This window comes from Ipomoea triloba, chromosome 10 (genome assembly GCF_003576645.1).
Source record: "Ipomoea triloba cultivar NCNSP0323 chromosome 10, ASM357664v1".
Taxonomy (NCBI): domain Eukaryota; kingdom Viridiplantae; phylum Streptophyta; class Magnoliopsida; order Solanales; family Convolvulaceae; genus Ipomoea; species Ipomoea triloba.
The window spans coordinates 6,407,264-6,422,070 of NC_044925.1; the positions used below are offsets into that span (position 1 = coordinate 6,407,264).

Genomic DNA, 14,807 nt, shown 5'->3' on the forward strand with positions numbered 1-14,807 from the left:
CTACTAGCTTGAAAAGTTTATGGTAGTAGAAGAAAACTTACCTCACGAATGATACAATTACACTGCTTTAGTAGATTCTCCACCCAATTCCCTTCTGATCAGCTTAAGAATTTCAATAACCTACGGCATAGTAAAATTGATGGGTAAACAAAATATAATTTTAAACTTTAAGAACAATGTATCAAAATTCTCATGTTCCAATAGGAAGAAATGGGAAAAAGAATTAATAAGAGGACATGGAAGCCCTTCATTAGAAGGCCCTGACTACATACTTTGCTTCTACAGTTCAAACATAAAAGAATAACACTCCTAATCTATAAGAAGAAAAGAATACAGCTTATTGAAATAAGAATAATAGCTGTCAAAATGCATGGACAACTTGGTAAGAAATCACTGCACCCCACCCCCCCCCTCCCCCCCNACAGAACCCGGTAATTCAGTAAAAGAGTTGAAACCCCTACAAAATCCTAAAGCTCCTATGTACATGATAAAAAATGGCGGCTCGGCTTCCACTTCGTCAGCGGGATAGGAGCTACTACGCTTTCTGCTCCCGTTAGATGTAGCTTTAGCTCGAAGGCCAAAGCCTCTGCAGATGGGATCTCTTAACCTTGCCTTTGTCATTGCAGTGTTAAGTGGTAAAAAAATTTTGTGGAAAAGAGTGGCATTGCACAGCATTGAAGTTTTTCTGTTGACAACAAAATTGATTTATGGTTATGAGATGATATATTATCTCAACATGCATCTATAACCATCTTACAATCTAGAAATTTACACGAGAGATGGAATCAGGTCGCACTTAACACCAGTCTATCTTTCTATAATGTCCAGTAGCACAGTCAACAGGTTCAAGGATCAGTAAAAGAGGCTAGGGCATAAAACTCGACGAAACTATTAAGTGGGATCCACCTTTGATACGTGCCAAAAGAATTCTATGGCTATAATCATCAAAATATGTGTAATTCTGGATCTTTTTCACCAATAGGTCTATTTCTATAATCTATAAAGTTTGTAGTATGTAGCAAAGTAGTTCGTTAATAAACATGGAGAATTCAGTAACAACATTTACCAAGTGCTTTGATTAGTCAACGTGTGAAAAATCGTATGTTTCAAATAAGCATGCTCTGATATATTTCAAAAGGTCTCTTCTACACTTTGCACAGTACACTTATGCTTGATGTTTGTTGACATTCTTCAGTGCAATCAAATCCCAGCTGTCTCTACTAGCTTGAAAAGTTTATGGTAGTAGAAGAAAACTTACCTCACGAATGATACAATTACACTGCTTTAGTAGATTCTCCACCCAATTCCCTTCTGATCAGCTTAAGAATTTCAATAACCTACGGCATAGTAAAATTGATGGGTAAACAAAATATAATTTTAAACTTTAAGAACAATGTATCAAAATTCTCATGTTCCAATAGGAAGAAATGGGAAAAAGAATTAATAAGAGGACATGGAAGCCCTTCATTAGAAGGCCCTGACTACATACTTTGCTTCTACAGTTCAAACATAAAAGAATAACACTCCTAATCTATAAGAAGAAAAGAATACAGCTTATTGAAATAAGAATAATAGCTGTCAAAATGCATGGACAACTTGGTAAGAAATCACTGCACCCCCCCCCCCGCCTCCCCCTCCCCACCCAAAAAAAAAAAAATCTACTCCAATTCCCATGTGTAATTCTGTGCATTAATCTCCCAGTTAGAAGAGCAAACACTGTCAACAAGGGATTTATATGTTCAGAGAGTAACCCCGGTTAGAAGGGCTAACATCGTTAACAAGGTAATTGACAATTGAGTTGTTGGGTTCACAAAAAGCAAGGGATTTATATGCCTTGAGTAATCACACAGCTGAAGGCTTTTATTAGTGTCAACGCTGTCAAGTAAATATACTTATGTAACTCTAGCTTAATTAGAAAGTAAATGAAAAAAGTTTTTTGTATTGTTTTTTTTAAATGCAATAAAGAAAAGAAAGTTAAAAGAAAAGCATTCTTTCAATGAATCTCTCTTAAATAGACTCATCTTACCCCGGGATAGTACTTTAGAATAGGTGAGTAATGATCAAGTGCTATGTAAATCTTTTCAAGTAGGCCCAAAAGTGCATCCACCTCATCCCCGAGAAGATCAACCTGAGTTCAAATGTACTGTATAAGTTCAATATACACACACAAAGAAATATAATATAATATAATATAATATAATATAATATAATATATATACACACACACCACTATATAGACAAAATATACTGGGAAGTATATAATTTAAAAATGCGAAAATATATAGTATTGGCAATGTAAATACATGTAAAAGTATTGATTAATTTGATTTTAACAATAATTTATTGAGATACCAAAATGAATTATAGGATACTCCACATATGTGTGTGTTTATAATAAAAATATCAAATATTTAACAAGGGAACTTCATATATATGTATATGAACTCATATAAAATATATCTACAAAACAATATAGAAATGCAGCACCACTTAACCATGCGTTTATTCATCAAATAGTCAAATACAGGGTGGTTAATTTCAGTGATTGAAATAATACAATATTGAAATTCACTAACTTAAAGTTGTACATAACACAGTATACTGTTCACCAATCAGACATCAATTGATTAGTCGGTTTTCAGTTTTATCAAAAAAAGTAGGTTCTGGTTATCTTCTGATAACTTCCAAAAAAGCTTTATACTTTTATGTTATATGCTAATTCAAGGACTAAAGGAGGTATAAATGACCATTTTATCTTTCTGTATCTGTAGGAAAGCTATTAAAGGCACTTCATTCATTTTATTATCCTTTGATCACCTTATCACCTTGATATATAGGATGTAAGCAGGTCATTACCTCTGCCTCGGCCATTTGAAGGTCTGAACATCTCTTTTCAAGGCTTTGTTGGCAGACCAAAGTCCTCTTTCTAAGTAAGTTAGCCTTCTTGACAAGAGATTTCATTTGAGCCTGTGAATGTTCCAACCTGAAAGCAGCACGACAAAAAAATTACAATTAGGTATTCAAGTCATTCAACTACTGTACAAAAAAAGTACAAAAATAAATAAATAAATAAATAAATAAAAAGATTCTTTCTGCTCTCAAATTTCTACAATATTCAAAATTCTGAAGAGGATAGAACAGCTGAATTGTCACTCACCCCCAAAGATCTAGGAAGTTCATGGAATAGATTTGTAGAATTTGACAAAAAAGGAATACATTATCTTAATAGAAGCATTTAAACAAGCATGAAAGTTTATAAAGAAGACATAATTCATACCATGAAAATTAGCCTAACAATCAAAAGAGAATATGAGTCAATTGTGATGGGAAAAGAGAGCGCATAGATGCCTTTCTTACAGCCATAATCTAATTCATACTTCTTCCAAGAATGCAAAAGAACCGAAATATGGAGTAATAAATAATAAATAAACTGAAAGACAACTGAATCCCAGTATCAATGTACCATGCATTTAATAACATAAAAAATAATGGCACTATATTAAGTACATACCTCAATTCATTTGTACTGATTCTCCCTGTCACCTTGAATTCAAAATCAGCAAGCATTGTTGATAGCTCATTTATACTCCCATTTACAGCATCCATCTGTTTCATTAAATCTTTTTCCTTAGCTTCTAGTAATAACAAGTTGCTTCGCCTCTCTTCAGAAAGAGCAAGTATCATCCTTCTTTCATCATCAACTTTGTTCAACTCTTCCACCTTTTGTTCAAGCTTTTGGTTTAGTAGATGTGATTCCTCCCTAAATACTTCAATTTGTTTTGTTGCTTCTAGCAATTGACCTTTTACAAGATCTAATTCCTCAGAATTTTCAGAAACTAATTTTTGCTGCTTAGTCACCTGTTCTCTTAGACTATTCAGCTCTTGAGAAACTAGGTCAAATTGATTCCTCTCCTTTGCTAGTGCAGTTACAACATCACTTGCTATTTGGACTTTTTCTTCCAATGACTTCTTTAGTGCAACTAGTTCTTCCTTCAACCTTATGTTCTCTTCAGCCTTCAATGTAAAATCACTTTCCCTTTGAGAAGCTTGCTGCTCTAGAGAAATTCGAGCCTCACTTTCTTTTAAATAGTCTCCATATAATTCATTGAACCTTTTCTCAGAATCCTTGATTGCTTCAACACAAACCACTGCATACAGTTCTTGTGTGATCAAAGACTCCAAGTCTGAATCTTCTATTTTGAGCATGCAAGTACTTTCAGCATTCACAGTAGCTTCCCTGAAAATAGTATCATAAATTTCCTGCACCATATGAAGCTGCATATGTGAGCCTTCACTGAGATCCTTTAGAAAACATTTATATACTTCTTCCCTGATTAAAGCTTCTATATCTACATCTTCAGCAACCAAATTGAGATTATCTACCAGCCTTAGCATTTTTTCTTCAGCCAAGGAATGCTTAAGAATCTTCTCAGTAGCGTCAGAAACCTGGGAGGAAAGACACTTCACTTCATTTTTCTTACATGCCAGTGAATCTCTAAGACGACAATTTTCAGAAAGAAGGCTCTCAAGTCTATTCTTCAAACTGCATAGATTTTCATCCTTAGAGGTGATTGCAGGAAGTTTCTCATTCCCTAAAAGGATACCATCCAGTTTCCAAAGAATGTCTGGGATCTTTTTCCTCACTGCATCAAGTTCCTTATCCTTCCTATGTGGCACAGATGAACCTCTTTCTCTAAGCCTTAGGAATTCTGCTTTTAGCGTAAATAGTTCTTCTGTTTTTGCTTGTACAATGGATTCATGGTCTCTCTTCATTTTTGTTATCATGTTGTTAAAATAACCCACCATTTCATCCTTTGTTAAGTGTTTTAACTGCGCTGCTTCAAAATTGTCAGGGACATCAGTTCTTGAATCTTCTACTTTCTCATTTCCCTCACAAAGAGATTTTGAAGATACAACATGGTCTCTCAAGATATCATGAGATCCATGAGATATCAGATGACCACTTTCTGAGCTCAGCAATGATTTCAATATATCATCTAGGTCAGCTCGTAAGCTAGAGATCTCAGTGAGCTTTTCAATCTGGCTGTTGTAAAATTGAGTATTTTGATCCCACAATTTGTTTTCAAAGTCTTCCAGCACACTCCGCAACAGGTTCTGCATCATCATTTTCTCAAGCTCTCCTTCGAGGTCTTTCTCCTCCTGCTCAACTAGAGATGCCTTCGACAATTGTAGTATATCACCCACCTGTGCAAAGATACTATCAATAGTTGTCTTCAGGTTATTCAGTGTTTTGTCTACATGAACCCAGCTTCCAGACTCCTTTTCCTGCAGAATACCACCCAGCCCCACCAACTCAGAACCAGAACCCATCCTTCTAAGTGAATTACGATCTCTGACCCCATAAATGTCCTTCTTAAGTTTCTTGAACTGCTCTTCTACTGAACTTCTTAGCCCAATCAATGAGTCCCTCATCTTTTCATGCTCCTTGAATCCATACAAAAAGGTAAAATGTTGCACACTTTCTGGTTCATTTGATAAGGTACTAGATCCTAGTAACTCAACTCTATCAGCAGTCATGTCAGGCAGTTTTAAGTACTCCTTCAACTTGGCCAGTTCCATTTCCTTAGCCCTGATTTTCTCTGTCGCTTCCTGTTCTACAGCACCCACCATCCCCTTAATGACAGAATCACTAACCATCCGTGAAACCACCAAACGGTTATTAATATCATCCCAATACACATCTAAATCCTCTAAAATATCCTCACTCAAATTCATACTTTCCTTTCCACCATCAATCATTTGTTCCAATCCACCACTATGGAGTGAAGCTGTACCAGCCCCATTTTCCACTGCCCCATTCTCTAACATGTCTTGGCTCCCCATTACATATGGTTCTGCATGTACCTTACAAAGATGTATTAGTTAACAAAATTAAAAAGATTGATTTCAGATAATACTAACAATATTGCAACAAAGAATACAAAAACTAAATACCCAAGCAATACAAGAAATCAATCTGTAAGCAATAAATGCTCCTTGGTGCCCTTTAACCCAAATATTCACTTCAAAAACAAAATCATGTAGACATTTAAAAAACAAAAAAAAAATTAAAAGTGGCAATTTCCTTCAGCTTGACTGCTTTTTTTTTTTACATAAAATCGAAATTAGGCAGAGAAGAAGTAGAAGAAACCACAACTTACAAGTGATACTCACATACAACTAAATGGAACAAACTACGAAAAAAATAGTTTAATATGTTTAAGTTTATCTCAGAAATCGTAAAGAAAATTAAAATTTAAAATTTAAAAAAATAAAAATAAAAATAAAAAGCAGAAGATAGGAAATTGAATGCAAAGGCAAGGAAAAATAAACATAGCTGCATAAATAAATGCCAAAACACATTTCAGGGAAAGATTATAACAATACCAAAAGTATTAAAGTCCAGTTCGATTAATTACGGAGTAAATAACAAATGAGCTTCAGTCAAGCGTTGGGCTTACAAGGCTTTTAGTGCTCCACCGTGAACGTTGACTAAATTCTGGAACACCTCCTCTTCGTTAAAGGCTTGTGGAGTTTTAGGGTTTTAGAGAGAGATGGAGATGGAGAAGGATTCACAGACGCAGTAGAAGTATAAGGTCAGACTGAGCGGGAGAGAATGGTGCAATAAATGAGGCTTCTTTAATCAATAATTTACCAAAGTTGCCATTGTTTCATTTCAATATATTATAATAGTATTCAAAAAAAATATATGTATTCTCTATTTTTACTCTATCACTTTAATTCTTGATGTGTTATTTATTTTCATCTTGTGAGTCTCAATAAAAATGTTATTATTAAAATTTTGTGAAAGAGAGAAAATTAGAAGTAGAAGTAATATTTTACTCTCTGATGTGGCAGGCACTAATAAGTTATTTTTTCATGTGGTCTCAATGCATACATTAAGATTTTGTGTGTGGTCAAAAGGTAGGAGTAGAAAACGAAAGTACACATAGTATTTTTCTAAAAATATTGAGAAACCCCACCGAAGAAGTAAATACAGCATATTATGTGGGTCCCAATAAAAGTTTTAACATCAAAATTTTATGAGAGTGGGTAAAAATTAAGAGTAGAAATAGTATTTTACATTCTGGACAGTGGACACATGTTTCTCATTAATTAACCCAAAAAAATTGAAGAAATAAAAGCAGAAAGAAAAGAAAAAATCATTTTGGGAAAAGGGTCAAATAAACCCCTGAACTTTATACGAGAAATCAATTAAGTCCCCGAACTTTTAAAAGTAGCAATTAAGCACATCAACTTTTGATTTTCGTTCATATAAACTCAAAAATCGGATGTTTACCTGTAAATGCAGGTAACCACTTATGTGGGTCATTTTTATTAATAAAATAATATTAAACTTTAATTTTAAAAAAAAAAAAAAAAAAAAAAAAAAAAACCTTCTCCGTCAAAGGCATGGCCGGCTGCCATGGCTGCCTTCTTCCCTCTTTCACTAAGGGAATGGTTTTTATTTTTTTTTAAAAAAAAAAAAAAAGGTTAAAGCTTGAAGGGAGCCATGGCCGACGGTCATGGCTGTCTTATTCTTGGTTCCTTCTTCGTCTCCAAAGATGGAGATGAAGAAGGGTCCTCTTTCCTTTCTTCGTCTCCAGATCTGGAGACGAAGGGAAAGAATTAAAAAAGAAAAAACAAAAAAAAAATACAAAAAAAGAGGTTGAAGGCAGCCATGGCCGACGGCCATGCCTGCCTTCTTCCTCTCTCCTTCTTTGTCTCGAAATATGGAGACGAAGAAGGGACGATATTTTTAAAAAAAAATTGAAGGATGGCCATGGCTGCCTAACCTGCCTTCTTCTCTGCCCGTCGGCGGCCGATCGACGGTGGTGGTAAACGGCAAGCGACATAAGAGATTATTATTATTATTATTATTATTATTATAGATTATTTATTTTGATTTTTAATAAATGTTTTTCAATTTTTTTAAGTTTGTATACGTGGCAAATCCAAATGATGCCACATAAGAGGTTACCTACTTTTACAGGTAAACATCCGATTTTTGGGTCTAAATGAACAAAATCAAAAGTTAATGTGTTTAATTGCTACTTTTAAAAGTTCAGGGGCCTAATTGATTTTTTGTATAAAGTTCGATGGCTTATTTGACCATTTTCCCAATCATTTTTAATCTCTGAAATTTAGATTTAGTCCTTATGTAAATTTAGGTTTTAAATTCTTAGCGAAGTGATAAATCTAGTTATGACTTTCTTTAAAATTCTAAACATTAATGTTGTTATTTTATCATTTTATGCCAATTACTATACTGTGTGGTAACATCTCTGTTATATTTTATAAGTGTATTATATTATATGTTTTTCAAAGTTACATTTTTTCTATGTATTTTTTACAAAGTATATTATACAATTTTATAAAATATAAGATATTATAGCTCACGACATTTTAATTTTTTTAACCTTATATTTAAAAAAGACATATTTTTTTTATCATAATTCTTTTTGTACTTCAATTTTATATATATATATATATATATATATATATATATATATATATATATATATATGAACAATTTTACCATGCCTAATAACTCATAATAAGTACCGTACAGAATTCTAAAAGCAATAACTATCTGCTGCGGATGGATAAGAACGAGTGGGACTGGTAAGTGTTGGAGGATTTATTGGAGGGGAGTGATGTAGAGTCGATCAAGGAGGTTCTGGTCAGTCTAGGTTTCGGGGACTCTTGGTTCTAACCGGGTGACCTGCGGGGGAATATTCAGTTAAGTTGGGTTACTACAAACTACAAAGGGCCAAACTGTTATTGCTCCCACGAGGTTCAAACAATAGAGTGTGCTTTGAGGTTTATAAGTGGCGCAGAAGGGTAAGGTTTTCCTATTTATATGTATGCTTGGCATCCTGTTGACTACGTAGCATTGCGGCCTAAACTCTTAAAGGCCTAATTTACATAAAGAGTCGTAGTCTTATACATCATAGAAATTGAAATCGGCTTATTGGCTATTGAGAAAGTAGTTATGAACATATACTACATTGTAACAGAGTCAGTAATACTCAAAAAAAAAAATGTATACATGCAAGATTTGTCTTCACAACGGGAGAACCCTATCTCAATAATCATTAATTTGAATTGCGGTGTTCGTGCCTTTGTCATCCTCAAGTTTTTCATGCCTCATAAAATCTTCAAAATTTTCAAAGCTTGTAAGTTAAATATTTTAATTTTTTATTTATATTCAAATTTTAAAATTAGTAATTAAATAATTAACCCTAATATTTTTTTTACAATATAAAGTACAATCTAATTTCTTATATTTTAATTTAATGCAACAATTGCATACCAAATAGTCTAAACTATTTCCATTATTGTTGCCTCTGCAAAAAGAAGTTTTTTAAAATTGAAAATTTTCAATCGAACATGAAATTTTGGAGAAATTAAAGTAGACGTTGAAAGTTTGCTGGATGATTGTGCATTTAAATATGTTCGAATAATGTCACTTTACAAGTAAAAATTTGAATGATAAATTTTTTATTGACTATTTTATATTTTGATACAATATAATAAAATATTACGGAGTATTATTTATTTTATATATTTACAATTATACGAAAAGGGGTACATGTTGAACTTTTGCACATGACTCCTATTTTCTTAGGAACGACCCTGATGGAATGCAAGGAGGCCCTTTCGTGACTTAAAGATCAGAATGTGTCGGAGGTTGAGGTACGTTCAGATTGCTTGAATCTCTGTAATGCTCTGAATGGGCGTCGTGGTGGTTTTGGCTATATTGGTATAATGGTATTATTGTGAGCTAGTGTCTTACTTTGTGTTATGCTTTTGTTACGATTTTCTTTTCTTTTGTTGGGCGTTCTATGAATAGTGTTGCAGATGCTTTGCCCCTCCATAGGGGTGTAAACAAATCAAATATTTTTAGTTCCATTCCTGAATCGAATTCGAATATTTTGATTCGAATTTGAATCCAAATTCGAATACATATTTCGAATCAAATTTTATTCGAAACGAATACGAATCAGAAGGTATTTGATTCGACTATATTCAAATATATTCGAATATATATATATATATATATATATATATAAAATAAAATTAATATATTAATGGAATATTAGTATATTAGTATATTAATAGAAAATTTTATTACATTTTATCTTAATTTATTGGAGAATTTGGTAAAAAAAATTAGGTTAAGCATTTTGAATTTGAATATTCGAGTCGAATCGAATATATTCGAATAATGTAGCCGAATCGAATACGAATAAAATTTTAGATTCGAATATTTATCGAATACGAATTTAAATAGTTCTCAAAATAGTCGAATTCGAATCGAATAGTCGAGTATTTGACTCGATTCGATTCGTTTACACCCTACCCCTCCATGAGATGATGGGAGGATCCTCCCAAACTCGGAGCTTGGTGTAAGATGCGTCTCCTTCATCTTTTGTGGAGGATTTATTGCCTATTCTGGTTTAATGCATTGTTTTAGTTGGTTTTGGTTAAAAAGAAAAAAAATACTTAAATTTATTTTTTTAGTAATTAATGAATAACAAAAAATTTATATTTTTTGAACATAATAATAAAAAATTTATTATTCTGTGGGAAAGTAAAAAATAACTTTATTCTCTCTAGAAAGTGACACCCGGAGAAAGAGGGAGTAATGCTAAAATTACACGTAGAATGCAACGGAAAGCCACAAGACAAACGCAAAGAAAAGCGAGGGTTCGGAGATTTATACGTTTTGGCTCATGTTCCGCATGGTTACTTGTTTGTATTTGTCTCTTTGTCTTATCTTTCTATCATTTTGTGTTGATTTTTAAACTGAATTCAATGCATGTCAGTGAATTTTGAAAAACTAATCGACAAATGATGGAATACAACACCAGATATAAAATGCATGTAAATATGACTATATGAGAGGAACATATATATATATATATATATATATATATATATATAATATAAAATGAATTCCCGTATGGTTGATGACCTTCTCAGGTGCAGTTGTACGGTTGTTTTAGGTGCGTAATTTTCCCTCTTAAGGTGCGTGATTTTCTTTCGTAAAGTGTGTGATTTGTATGCTTAAGGTGCGCCAGTGTTAAAACTTAAAACTTAAAGGTGAATGAATCTAAAGCTTAAGCTGCGTGGTTTTTCTTCTTAAGGTGCGTTGTTTTCTTTCTTAAAGTGCGTGATTTGTATGCTTAAGGTGTGTGAGTTGTTGAAATTTAAGGTGTGTCATTTTAAAATCTTAGGTGCGTGGTTTGTGTTCTTAAGGTGCGTGATTTGTGTACTTAAGGTTCGTTGGCCTAAAGCTTTAGGTGCGCGTAGTTTGTGGTTTTAAGGTGCTTTGTTTGTGTGCTTAAGGTGCGCGGTTTGTGTACTTAAGGTACACCATTGTAATACTTAAAGTGCGTAATCGCACAACTGCACGGAAACCCTTCACCGCACCTGAACCCCTTACATATATATATATATATATATATATATATATATGTTGGAGTGTTCAGGTGCAGTTGTGCGGTGAGAGGAGAGCAATTGATCTTGTCAAAATCAACGTCTAAGATTAACAACGTTTAAAATAAACGCAGTGACAATTTGATCATTTTCCATATGGGTCAAACTTAAGGTGTATGGGGTTTGTGCTTAAGGTGTGAAGGTCTTGTGCTTAAGGTGCGTCGTGTTTCTTCTTCAAAACTGGAACATACCTATCCACTGACGGTTCAGGGGGTGTTACAGGAGAAAAATTTCTCCAAAATGCAACACCCCCATTTGTATAAAATCCAATGCTTAAATTCTTTCTCCTAAAATCTTGTGCCAAAATAAGCTAATGGAGAAGGCCTTAGTATAAGAGATGTTTAGACTTTGGATTTGGACTATGTGAATATATATTGTTTGGTAGTGTGTTTGAAAAATTAGGAAATGTTAAGACTTGAGGTTCTTAAATCAACTGAACTAATTCCGAACATAAATCAAACTTTTCAAACCGAAATTGAACTACAATGTTAAACCGAATGGTATCATTTTTTTTTTAAATTGAAAAACCAAAGAAAAAAAAACCCAAAACACCCACCCTATTATTATTATTATTATTTTTGGGTGAGATAAAGGGACCCCGGGGTCCCTCAAAAAATTAGCGCCTTCTACTTGTGGCGATGCCTCTCATATCATGTGTCAGTAGCTCATGCAGCCCGTCGGGAGGATGGTCCAGCAGGGACGTTCCCCAGGTTGACACTTGCCCCATATTCGCCAGGAAGTCGGCACACTAATTCCCTTCACTAAACACGTGACTAATCTTGAAGTCCTGGAACGGCCGGAGAAGCAACTTACAGTCCGCCACTAGCGTGAGATCGAAGCGGCTGTCCCCATCATCTTTGTCTAGCACTTTCACCATGGCCTCGGAGTCCGATTCTGTAATAATATGTGTGAATCCGCGGTCCTTGGCAATGGTTAACTCTTCGCGAAAGCCCCATAACTCCGCTTTGAAACTAGTTGTGGTACCAACGTTCGCTGTGAAGCCCACAAACCAGTTCCCTGTGTTGTCTCTGATTATTCCTCTTGCGCTAGCTAATCCCGAGTTTGCTTTCCTCGCACCGCCAGAGTTCATTTTGACATATCCAGGTTGTGGCGGTGACCAAGCAACCAGAGTTGTCTTGCATGAAGAAAGCCCATCCATTTTAGTAGAATTCTATGCGCCTCTATCGCCCCTTCTTCTGCTTTTTTCACGGTGTCCTCCGCCGGGGAGAAGACGTTGTTGAATACTAGTTGATTTCGTGCTTTCCACATATTCCATAGAATATAGGGGAAAAGGATCTTCCAATGACCATCCCGGTAGCCTTGTTGAACACTCGAGCAAGAGTTCTCCAACCACGTCGACAGCGGAAGGTGGAAGATAGATGAGAACTCTCTCGGAGGAGATGCCAATTCCCAGCAATGAGTCGCGAAGTCGCATCGACGAAGCAGGTGATCTAGAGTCTCGTCTTCCGCTCTGCATCTTGGACATGTGGCAATTTCAGTAAGGCCCCGCCGCCGACGCTCAGAGTTAGTCAGTAATCCATTCACCATAATCTTCCAAAGGTATAGCTCAACCCTTTCCACACAAGGGACCTTCCAAATCCAGCTATGTGAGTCCTCTACTCCATTGTGACCTGAAACAAAAGCAAAGGCCGAAGAGACTGAAACCTGACCAGAATTAGAATGAAGCCAGTTCATCGAGTCTACCTGATTCGATGAAGTTGGTAGAGGAATCGCTCGAATTTCGTTGACAATCGATGATGAAAGACAGTTGTTCAATGCCGTGACATCCCAAGAACGATGCGGTGTAATGAAGGAACACACGTTTATGTTTCTTGGATCAGTCGGATCTCCTTCATTGACTGTGGAGGCAAGTGGAACCTCACCGGTCCACCAGTCGTTCCAGAAGTTGATGCTAGTGCCATCTCCAACTCTCCATTTTAGTCCATTGGTGAGGACGTTCCTGCCTTTAAGAATACTCCGCCACCCCACGAACCATTTGAGCATGTTGTAATATGGAGAAAATCCCCCTGTTTTACGTACTTATATCGCATGACTTTCACCCAGAGTTTGTCTTGATTCGTGAAAATTTGCCAGCTCATCTTTGTTAGGAAAGCTAAATTGAAGTCCCGTGCCTTTCTAAGACCCAAACCACCCACATCTTTAGGTCTGCAGATGTCTGACCAATTGACTGTGTGAATCTTTTTCAAGTTATCTGCTTGCCCACATAAGAAGTTCCTGCAAACCCTGTCAATATCATTACAAGTACTAACTGGAAGTGCCAACGATTGCATGGTGTAGGTTGGGACCGACGCAAGCGAGGACTGGCCCAGAGTACGCCTGCCTGCCATGCTTAGAGCACTTGCTTTCCATGATGATAGCTTCTTACGCATTTTGTCAACCACCGATGAGAAGGTGTGACGAGAAACCCGTTTTTGAAGGATGGGCATTCCTAAGTAGGATCCCATACTAGTAGCAACCGATATGTTCATCATGTCTTTGATCTTGGTTTTGAGACCTGTATTGACATTAGGAGAACATAAAGTAGTGGACTTAGCTAGATTAACAGTGAGCCCCGAGGCTGCACTAAAGGCATTGAGGCAGTCAGTCATGCTTTTAGCTTGATGCTCCGTGGCTTCACCAAACAACATAAGGTTATCTGCAAAGAAAAGATGGGAGATGCCTTGTCCTCCTCTAGAGATTTTAATCGGCTTCCACAACCCTGCAACCACTTTGCTTTGAATATCATAAGCAAGACGTTCCATAACAAGATTAAAGAGGTAAGGGGCCAGAGGATCTCCTTGTCTGAGCCCACGCCCCGGTCTAAAGGGAGGGCGACACCCTCCATTCCAAAGGATGGAGATCTCGCTTTCGCTGAGAGCGAAGAGAATGAGGTCAATAATAGGTCTCGGGAACCCGAACACATCTAAGGTGTCTTCTAGGAAAGACCAGGAGACACTATCATAAGCTTTATGAAGGTTAACCTTGACTATCATAAAGCCTTTTTTTACCTTTCTTAGTATTCATGGTATGTACCACCTCTTGGGTCAGGATCACATTGTCCATAGTGGACCGGCCCGGAAGGAAGCTGTTCTAGTGAGGACCAATGATCTTGCACATGATAGGTCGTAGTCTGTTGACAAGGACTTTCGATATCACCTTGAATGCCACATTCAAGAGGGTGATAGGTCTAAAATCGGCTGCTGTCTATGGGACATCTTTCTTGGGGATGAGGGTCACAAACGCCTTCGGCAATGTGTTGTTGACCGAGCCAATTTCCAACGCCTGATTGACCATGTTTGTCA

At 35.9% G+C, this 14,807-nt stretch overlaps 1 protein-coding gene across 4 annotated transcripts; it reads right to left on the reverse strand.

The window, feature by feature from the left end:
• Positions 1–541: 541 nt before the first annotated feature.
• Positions 542–6,592, reverse strand: LOC116031854 (WPP domain-associated protein). 4 transcript variants are annotated; one of them, XM_031274175.1, is made up of 6 exons: positions 6,462–6,592; positions 3,512–5,855; positions 2,857–2,983; positions 2,027–2,128; positions 1,259–1,337; positions 542–685 (listed from the first exon to the last, which is right to left on the reverse strand). In XM_031274175.1, exons 2-5 carry the CDS (start codon positions 5,842–5,844, stop codon positions 1,275–1,277), a joined length of 2,625 nt encoding a protein of 874 aa, XP_031130035.1. In that variant the 5' UTR covers positions 5,845–5,855; positions 6,462–6,592; the 3' UTR covers positions 542–685; positions 1,259–1,274. The 4 variants fall into 4 exon arrangements, with proteins under 4 accessions (XP_031130035.1, XP_031130036.1, XP_031130038.1 ...); XM_031274176.1 differs by having other exon boundaries at positions 3,512–5,865; XM_031274178.1 differs by having other exon boundaries at positions 6,420–6,585.
• Positions 6,593–14,807: the final 8,215 nt, after the last annotated feature.

What these genes read in the sequence shown, in the direction of transcription:
- LOC116031854 (XM_031274175.1), bottom strand. Translation starts at nt 5,844, where the DNA reads ATGGGGAGCCAAGACATGTTAGAGAATGGGGCAGTGGAAAATGGGGCT. An exon ending in ATCAGTACAAATGAATTGAG is followed by an intron (nt 2,984 to 3,511) that starts GTATGTACTTAA and finishes TGCTGCTTTCAG; the next exon opens with GTTGGAACATTCACAGGCTC. An exon ending in TTCAAATGGCCGAGGCAGAG is followed by an intron (nt 2,129 to 2,856) that starts GTAATGACCTGC and finishes ATTTGAACTCAG; the next exon opens with GTTGATCTTCTCGGGGATGA.